Source organism: Opisthorchis viverrini (genome assembly GCF_000715545.1).
Source record: "Opisthorchis viverrini unplaced genomic scaffold opera_v5_64, whole genome shotgun sequence".
Classification (NCBI taxonomy): Eukaryota; Metazoa; Platyhelminthes; class Trematoda; order Opisthorchiida; family Opisthorchiidae; genus Opisthorchis; species Opisthorchis viverrini.
In genome coordinates, this window is record NW_008751720.1 from 634,127 (window position 1) to 644,729 (window position 10,603).

General features: G+C 43.5%; 1 protein-coding gene across 1 annotated transcript in view; it reads right to left on the minus strand.

Annotated features, from left to right (window-relative positions):
• The window catches only part of T265_04085 (hypothetical protein), a gene marked incomplete at both ends in the record, with an annotated part of 60,537 nt that overhangs the window by 9,258 nt on the left and 40,676 nt on the right, over positions 1-10,603 (minus strand). The window contains one exon of the mRNA XM_009168731.1: positions 4,570-4,668. Coding sequence (XP_009166995.1) covers positions 4,570-4,668 — 99 coding nt within the window. The remainder of the gene's footprint in view (positions 1-4,569; positions 4,669-10,603) is intronic.

The following is a 10,603-nucleotide window of genomic DNA, read 5'->3' on the forward strand; positions in this document are numbered from 1 at the left end:
TTTCAAAAATTACTTTTTGAAGTCTGACTGCAAAATATGGATATCCACCAAGTTCGGTCAAGTGTATCGACCTCATTCATGATGGATGCGAAGATCCGGTTACGTAGTATTCTCGACTTCGGTTGTCTTCAACATGGACTCTGTGTGCGCTCGACGAACAGAACAAAGTCGTTCTCATGCCTGTCTTCGGTAGCATGTCACTTAGGACCAAAAGAGCCTTAAAACTTCTTCCTTTTTAGAAGGCCTTTTCCACCGGCGCGCGCTGTATCAACACAGTAAATGAAGCACAACCGAGGAAGGAAGATTACCAACCTGGAATTACTGTGTTCACGAAAATTGGTATGGGCAACGGTCACAGAGGTCATCGAAACAGAATATATGGTGGGTGACAATTTTTCGGCAGTTTAAAAACTACGAAGCATCCACCGTGATCGATGAGAACTGCAACTTTGGGTTGGAATGCGTGCTACAGCCCCATCCATACTGATACGGACCATTCAATTGATCGTTGAAGTGATTCACAAACGCGGGCAACACATCCTCTCCCGTTCAGCGGGACTGAACCACAGGAAGTAAAAGCTGTCACCACCTTATTACCAAAACTACTAAAACCGTGCGTGATATGGGGATGCTTCTCGTGATTATCATGTAACGATATTGCAAGGTCATCCGAATAGCAGAAAGTGTATCTTTACTAATGGGCCATCTAATCAAGACATCCGATAATTACTTAATTAAACCGCAAAGTTGCCTGGGATTTAGGCCAATGAGAATGGGTACCACATGACCCCATGTTTGTCTCTGAAAATCGTGAGGTCACATGATTAGGACGCAAATGTGTCAGTAGGCATTACAATGGTGCTTTCAAATTGGAGAAAGTTGTTAGACTTTTATGAAGATGAAAGCAAAGTTAAAATCAGTCTGTCTTTAGTGAGCTGGAATTTATTCAACTGGGGGTCACAAAACAGTTATTCCCCCAACTATTCGTCAATTCAAGCTTGATGTTTCCCAATGAAAATTAGCGAGACTGAACGCAATTAGCCGTTTTCCGAAAAGTTAATCTCGATGTGTCAAAATGAAGGGGGAAATCACGTTGTCCAGAGAAGATGATTGCACGTGCCATCCTTCTGTCATCTTTACCAACTTTTGGCCAACTGGATGTTTCACTTGAGGAGTAGCGGAAGAAGAGTACAGTACGTTTCACGAATAAATCTTTGTATCCAACACGTTCGTCTTAGGAAATGTTAGGTTATGCCTACCCAATAATCGATTATAGGGTGGCAGCAAACAAAAGAACATTGGCGCAAAGCGGATTGGCTTTAAAGATACTGCAGTTACCGAAGAAGGTAGCCATGGTAAAGTTTGCATCGGCCTGTAAGGCGGGTACCAGAAGGCAGTCACATTCATAGACACATCAAGCGCAGTAAATTTCGAAAACAAGGGCTGCCATATGCGCCGTGAAACTTTTGCTCGATGAAAGTTGAACCTAATCACCTGTTTGAATAACAGAACACCCAGAAATAACATAGAAAGGATAAGATGTCCTAGGACTGGCTGCCTCCGTGTAGCCTGTTGTCCAGTGAAAAAAATCCAAAAGGAACGGTCCGGGATTCCGGACGGTCGTGCAAAGCAAGTTTTCCCAAACTGCACTGTCCATTGGCTGTAAAAAAAAAACTTCAGCATGCCCCCTCCCACAATGCCGACAGTCCACCTACTTGTTGTGAAATGCAACTGTCCAGGATACTAGGATTTTTATAGAGTAGTTTGATTCCCTTCTTTTGCGCCAATAATGCTGTAATTTGGGCTTCAAGTGAAGTTGTGTCGACATTATACTTGTCAACTTCAATTATACAGGCGATACGATGTATTACACCTCCTCATGGCTTTAAAAATCAATCGAAAGTCAGCGGTAACTGTATAAACCTGGAGTTCCACAGCAAAGACTCTAAACACATTTCTGACCTTCAAAAATGGATCCATTCTTACTCATCTAATTCATCGTCCGGAGTGATTTTCTGTCTGATCTGATGAGATCGATATCGCATCGTTTGGGTGGATAAGAATCCTGCATAAGAATTCTGCCGAATGAATACGATCATGACTCCAGGGGATCTGTCGTAGTCCGACGAAAAATCGAGGCCATTCTGTGGAAGCAGCAACTTAACGGTTTTTTAAACGGCTTTGATTGCATGCTAGATGAGCTTGCTGCAGAAAATTCCGGAAGGGGGACCATTTACGTAGTGGGCTATGCTCGAAAAATTTCCTGTCACATTTGCAATAATGACCAACATCCGAAACGTCGTGTGAGACGGACAGGCTTGCCTGTTCAGGTCCATCTAGCCCACGCTGGTGGGGTATGAGTAACTCTCTAGTCTCACACGTTGCATCTCCGGGTTCGAATTCCGGCACGGGCAGGATTATGGATTGCTGATTGGCTCTAACTTGAGCGAGGCCCGAGTAGTGTTCACCTGTTCAGCGTGGATTAACCGGGATAGGACGCGAATTGTTCAGATGAGGTTGGTGGGAATGCATGGTTCACAAGTGCCGCAACCAACACAGCTGTCAATGTTATACTGGTCGGTAGCACGTGACGCAGTATGCACAGCAAGGTCAAATCACGTGCCGCTCTGACTTGCGCGCGCCATCAAACCGCGACACGGTCCCTGGGCTGCTTGAGTCAGCCGCTGTCACGATAACGAAGTGGTGTGCGCAGTCAGTGTTCACCAGTAAAGTCACTCAGTTTTGGTTGTCTGAACATTCTTCGTGCGAAGTGTAGTGTGCTGCTTACCGACAAAACTGAGAGAACGACTAGCCTCGTCTCAACGTGAAAAGCAGTCTCCACATGCTAAAGAATTTAAATAGCGGTAAAATAAATTCGAAGTTTGACTAATTGATCCCCTTCTTTGTGTCCGGGAGCAATATGTACGGGTGCTAATGATGAACTTGGTTGGCGGCTCACCCCAGAACACTTTCCACGAACTCCATTTCTATGAGGAAACTACACCTCAGCAAATTTTGAACAACCTGAAGACAGACGGTTGGCTCAAAATTTTGAGCCGTTTCATGGAGTGTCGTACTCTTTGTAGTGCAGCCATTTCATCGATTGTTTTTTAATCAATCGGTTTCGTGTTTGTGTCCATATGTTCTGTGTTCCTATCACAAGGACGCCTTGTCTGTTATGGATGTCTAAAGTAGGCTGGTTCGCGACATTCCCTTTTTGTTACCGTCTACTCACGGGATGACGCGAAATCTTTTGTGTTGGGTCTCGTCCCGGATCGTCCGTATTATTGGATTGGCGTGAATGAGACGGTAGTGAGAAATCGGACATTGGTCAGAATAGTGAGAAAGTCCGAAGATAAGACATTTGGCGATGGCGAGAAAAACATATACCCATCTTGGAGGGAGAGGGCTAGGCTCAGGGCCCTTAATTCCACATTTAGAGTAATAACTGTGTAACTGGTTTATCAGTAGGTACTCCTAAACTTTGTTACACACTCGAGATAACGAAATTGTGGGACTCAGTTGTCCGTTTTGAAGTGCTTCCTCAGGTGACCAGTGGGAGGTGAGTGCGATGGAACTGACCTTGAAAATCATGGACAGGCACCAACTGGAAGTAATGAACCTCAAATTCCCAAAGACGGAATCGCATTGGCAAGTTTATAACAGATATTAGCAGGAACATCAGAGACGAGAAAAGCAATATGAGCGCATTACACCACTGATGACGAGAAGTATGATTCATATGACTCTGCTGGGTTTGCGGATCTCAGCAAGCTTAAATCGATGGAATTCGGTACTATCATACGTGCTCCGGAGGAACAATGAGAATCATGAACGGCTTCGCCTCACAAAACAATACACATAAACAAATACTTTCGTTGCATTCTAGAAAATCAAGCGAACCATTTGACTCTTTCTAGGGTAATGTGGATGAGATTCTCAAAGTGGATTCTTCAAGCGGAGACCGTAAAATCAAACTTTAGTTCTTGAACTAAGCAACCAGTTTTGGTGCATGGCTTCTAAAATCTCATGAAAACATGCGTCAGTATGATTTCTACGTGGTCTACGGGAACTCAATTGGGTGAACTCATATCAGGGGGGGGTGGCAACGCAAAGATCAGATAGCAAATGACGGGCGAATGATTGATCATTTGATCTTTTACATCCAAAGTGGTGAAACGATAGGTACAATTCCAAATCATGTCGGAAACTAACCTGACGCTGCTATTTCAGTGGTATATTCAATCTCACAAGCGCGGAAACACATAACAAGAGTAATTCCGCCATCTAGCATACATGGTCGATGAGCAGCCTTTGGGGGAACACCAATAGGGTGGTTCCCATGATAGGGTTATCCGAAAGGATGGCGCCCCATAGATATTTCATAACAATACCGGTTATTATGTAGTATCCCTCGCAGAGAGGCATTCACCGAAAAGCGAACACGATGGATGGTCTCATGCCAGACCAAATTTGACTCAGTTTTCTGACTATTTCTGTGTGAGCAAAGACAGTTCACACAAATACCAAAGAATTCAATATTAAAAGTCTACAATAACTTCAACTCACCTCGCCTTTACAATCTAGCGGTGCCCCGTGTTGCCGTAGGAACAAGATAGGTTGAATTTCACACGACGCAACAGCATTTTCATAAAGAACAAACCAAACCTGAAAAAAGTGTTGCAAAACAAGGTAAGCTTTCACCTCTCGAGGTGTATTGATGAACGTGAGGTTTTCGTTGGGTGAATTAATTAATTTTTTTCCACAAAAATACTGTGTGCATGTGAATAATGCTAGTGATGAGCCCATTCCCCGAATCGACAATCCAATATGGTTTTCAACAAGGCTTTTCATGATATCCAGTCATAAACATGTAGTTCTCAAGCGACTTTGCGCTGGAACGGGGTTTGTTATGGATGTAAACCGTCATAAACTAGTTTTTTTTTGCGAAAACACAGCGCGCTTTGGTTTATTGCCGCGTTCCTATTTTGACAATTTTCCCGGTCCTCACGACCTGAGAAACAGGCATCCTGTAAACCAGCTAGAATGAGTGACTTGGCGAGATCAGCCCTCAACTAGGCACACGCACGTGATTGAAAAAAATGAAACTCAATTTTCTGGTCCAAAATTTGCATTTGTGCTCTGGTTAGCCGGATGACAGCCGGATCGATCGGTCCCAGTCGTGCAACATTCAAGTCCCCTAACCCGGCTATTACAGCCGTGGCCGACAGGACAACAGAACGATCGACCACTAGGCGTGAGTCACCTTCGTCCATTATCTGGGACAACCGAAGCGGTGGCGTGAGCTTGTTTAAATCAAATTGTGCTATCATCGCCGTCTGGTGGACCAGACAGACTTTAAAGACGTCAGGCTGAACTGATATTTTCTGCGCTCGATGATAGCAGCGGCTCATCGTCGTCGCCTAGCAACCTACCTCAAGTACCGGATGGTTGAAGCTCGGTGGGTCTGGTAGCTCAACGAAACGTCTCCATCGGCCGAATACTATCTAGGAAGAGCGTATCCCCTATGATTCCCGGCGTCTGCTGATACACGGGCGGAAAATGATGATTTTCAGAACAAAATGGTTTAACAGTAAGTTTGAATGAGTTATCAACTGGGAATAGCAACTTCTGGTTAGGTATGTTATAAAGGCGTCCAAACATATTATTCTTGTGCGAATTGCGAAGAATCACCGTGATGTTAAAGACCGTTGATCTTGTCATTTTTAGACTGTAAGAAATGTCAATTTGATAATTGACATATTTCGTCATAGCACTGCCCAACAGTGAGAGTGACCATGTGAAAGAACTGTTTAAAAGTTATCAGGAGTAGCAACTCATGTTCACCAGTTTTCTTCGCAGATGAAACGTCTTTCATCCATTTTTCGATAGGCTGGGATGCGCCGGTTTTTTGTGGTGCTTGCCAAATTAAGGTAGAGCCTACATTTACAGGGGATTTGGGGCTGTGCCCACCTGAGAAGCCCCAATAAGGTGGAAACTGGTCGTTGACTGTCTCAGAGACTTCAGCAACCCCATGAGTAGTGTATTGTGTCCAGACGGTTCACTGTTTTAGATCCACAACTACCTGGCTGCCGAAGAAACGAAAGGACATTCTTGTACTGGGATGAACCATCTCGTTAGTATGTGCCTGATCAAACAGTGCGCCTTAGGAAGTCGAATAAGTAATTTCACCTAAATGAGGCAATAAAAAACGACAAGCTTGCAAAAAACATCTTCCGAATTCGAATACGAATAATAGTTTTCTGAAGACCTTATATGAGTTATCCTAAAGACGGACTTCCATCAAGAACTCGGCATGCTCTCTAGTTGGCCCCAATCTGTCATGAAGTAGAAAACAAGTTTTTATTTTGGAGTAGAGAAGGATGTTGGCTGCCTTGGGTCTTCGCAGTCAAAAGAGGAAGTTGTAGTACGTACGTGGAATGAAGCACACATACAAGTGCAAGACTCTCGCAAGCAGTCACGTTCGTTTACACCTTGCCAGGACGGTGGATGGTTGGTCTATGCGTCTGGCAAATCACACATCGCTCACACGTGAACACTTTCGCCCAATCAGACGTGATAAGCCAGCCCGCACTGACTTAGCAGTGGAATCACACTGCCCATTAGATCAGGGTTCCAATACCAACACGGTCAGGGTTGTACATTCCTGATGAGCTCATATAAGAACGAAACTCGATTCCAGTCTGCTTAGTGTGGACCTACCAGAATTATTGTGTCAAGACAAGGGAAGCATCTCTCAAACGAGAATAACGTGGATGTAAATTCTACAAGCCCATCAGCTACCTGCAACTAATCGAAATCTTCAAACCGATTTCAGTCATCCGTGACTCTTTTGACCGGGACGAGCTACTAGGACACTCAATTTGTCCAGCAACAGTGATCCAGTTAACGTGAAGGTTCTCGCGTCTGAGTGATGTGAAATTAAACATTATTATGACTGTAACAAGTTCGTAAAGAGCAAGTTTGCATCTATCGACCCGCCCACACGTGAATATCCGCCTCATCCCCTATGCCATGATAACTGCAACCCAGTGCAGTTATTGTTGCTGTGCTGTTTGTTGGTCTCACTTCAACAACCCAGATAAACAAAACTAGTCTTAGTAGCCATAGGTTATGTTAAAAAGAACTGCCGCAGTCTGATTGTCTCATAGACCCTAGCTTACGATAGTAACAAAATATCCAAACAGTTACTGGGTTTGGCAAACAGTCGATATTTCCTAATTTTTAAGCTCTCCAACTTTTTGCATGAACGGTTGAAAGGCACCCACAATGACTCCTCCCGGTTTCGCCTAGTTTCGTACGCTACACCAGGCAGAACACCTTTACTTCATCGTGGTGTTTTCTTTCAATCACAGATGACTCATGCACTCGACCAATTGGAGTGGATTGGTCCGCGTAAGGGCAACACCTGATTGGACATTATGGCTACATCCCGCCGTATGGTCTTCGTCAGTTAACTGCATTGTGATGGCGATATCGATCACTGAACAGAGGGCGCGTATGCACGTATTAGAGAAAATGAGTCTTGGGAACGGTTATTTGTCACAGCGGTCGTACCATTTTAGTAGCTTCATGTTAATGCCGTGTAGCAGCCAGATAGAAAGTTAGTTTGGAGATTCCGGTTGGTTTGCTGGAGGAACTGCGACGTAACTTTCTGCAGGAACTAGAAAACTCCAATAGACCTGCCAGATACAAAGATTTTGTCATTCACAGTCCTATAGACTTAGAATTTTGACGTTCACGGATTCGAATCAAGTGATATCTCTGTTTCACTTTTATCAATGTCAAGCGCACATGAAACATTCAGTTGGGCTACACACCTCAATCTGTTTGTAGTCACGCAGTGTGGACAGTGTGAAATCGGACTGTCAACCAGGTATCGCCTCCTAAGGTAGTTCCCGAAATGCACATCACATTTTCAGTTAGATTGCGTGAAAATACACACGAGGCTTTACCTGGCCCTTACTGACATTCTTGTGTATTTTATAGAACATCCAAGAGTATTAGAAGGGAAAGCCTCCGGATTCATACTTTATTGCCGAGCTTCAGAAAAATATGTGGTATTAAGCACCGCTTTTCACGAACACATAAGGAATCCTGATTCTGAAACATTGTTTTTCGCTCCTTCTATGACACATGGAAGCAGGAGTTGGAGCTTTTAACGGACGAAAACAGTTTCTGATGAATGTCAATCTGAATAGTTGCTTTCAGAAGAAAAATCTAAGTGAACTCAATGATGCAGCACTACAGCACTGAAGAGGGGGGAAGGCTTCAGTGTTCAACAAACTCACAGTATTCCCTACTTGACGTCTATTACACATTTCGACTTGCTTTGTGTGATGCAGTTGTGGGATCGGGTAGGCCTGCGTGTTGTTTGAATGCACCAAATGCAGCTTTTCTATTGGTCACGAAGGGATTGGAAGACTCGCTCACGTATAAGAAATGTCTATACTTCTGCCAACTGAGATTACTTGGAGGTCAACTAACTAGGAATCTAACTATCAGTAAACCACAATATCGTGTTGGCAAACTGGCCGTTTTTTTATCAGGTTTGTACATGTTAGTCGAAATATTGCTTCCCGAAAGGTTTCGCCTTCAGGTGTCAGTAACTTCGCGTTTAAACGCATGAATACTCAGCAATAAGACCAAAACCATCGTAACCGGTGCCCTCCGTCGCTCAATTTCTTAAAGAATAAGCATGAAGCATTTTTGTCCGCGTTATTCAAACGCATTTTCAAGTAATGAAGTCGATGAAGGCTTCAAAGCTCTCAGTGGGGATTCGAAATCATATCTGTCTGTTTGCCAACCTTGACAATGTCCTGTTAGTCGAAATATAGAGAACATCCAACTAAAAAGCGAAATAACTTTCAAAACGGATATTTGTGCGCTTGTTTCGGTATTTAAAAAAAAACATTTTTGGCCTGTTGGAAATACTAAAATGAGTCCCATCTGAACAGCCACTTCATTTTCAACCCCTCTTCAAGTCAGAAACAATCAGCGGTTTTTGGCGTGCGACGAATTCGCTTTATTTCACTATTTCTGTGCACAGCGATCTTTTTTTCTTCATGAATCGCATAGCAAACACATCAATAATTAGAACGAGAGCGAGCAATTTTCGTTGTTCCAGACACCCTGGGGAGAATAATTTTTAAGACAGCTTCCGTCTGGAAAATGTCATGTTTTATGACGCCTCCCACATGGCAGAACGCAAATGAAAGGGTTTTCCGTATAAAGTGGCTTTTTTTTACCCAAAAACCGGAAAATAAAATACAGTAAGAGGAGATTTTCTCCTGAAAATGAATCGGCAGGACAAAACCTCTATTGAAATTCTCAACTTTCCTCACACCACCGACAGCCCGGTAGCAGCTTGGAGGTAGTCTAATTTCAGAGGATGTCTAAAACTTCTGTCTGAGAGGTCGTTACTAGAGGATCCAGTCGATATCTGACTACCGCTGTGGATTTCATAAATGAAGGATAAATGGAGTTATATTCTGTATAGGTGCGAGTTAACATTACTGCTGAGCAACCGCTCGTGGCCAAGCGGTAAACTGGGATGTCGGGGAATGAAACTACCCGGGGTTTCCTAAAATACACATTGCTGATGATCCCCAATAAGGATGAAACAAATGTACGTTGCTTCTCCCCTATTCAGTGTAACAAGCACTTGCGAGAACCGAGTAGTCAAGTGGTGCAGGATAGAGCCACACCGTGCGTTTAGTCTGACTTTTTAAGATTTCAGATGACAGGAGAAGGTTTTGTTGTGTCCGTTTTAAAGTGTATCACCCTCTAATAATGATGAAAAAAGAAACATGGCCTTAAAAACAAGACTGGCCGCCTCAAAGACCATTGCATCTGGGTTCTTAAAGACAAGAATAGATAAGGTTTAAGCTGATGAACGTTTTTAAGTGAACACATTATCGGTCATCATGCCCAAATCAATAAATGTCAACATGTGTCAGACGAAATTCCCCATGTTGAATACGGCATAGCACTCCACCTGAGCAGCGCGCTGAAGAATGGTGACCATACGTTTCCGTACCAATTAAGAAGCTAGACAAACAAGCCAACTACCAGGATACAAAACTATCTTCAATTGTCTTTCAAATACTTCGACTTTACACTGATTCCTTTTTCATCATTAATGCAGCACCTTTCTTTCTGTGGAACACAGGGAGAGGATTCTTTCTTCTTCTTTTTGGTTGCCTCAGTGAATGAATGGAATCCTCACTTTGGAGAAATACACTCATTTGCAAATCAATTTGGTTCTCACGAGAGACTCAACTGAATCTCTCGTTTATGAAATTCTACGCCTACCTGATGAGCCCCACTAAAGGCGAAACCGGTCGTGGGCTGTCGAGGAGTCCTCAGCAACCTTGTGTGTAGTTTCCTTTATGAAAATATACTGCAATATCTCGAATATCGTGCCAACTGAAACATGAGGCGGCCTGTGTGCAGCACATTCAGTTGTAGAATATCAAAAACGAGAGATTCAACTGGGTCTCTCGCGAAAACCACATTGATTTGCAAATGAGTGTATTTCTCGAAAACATTCCAAGTTGGGTTCAAGTAGAACATAAGGTTG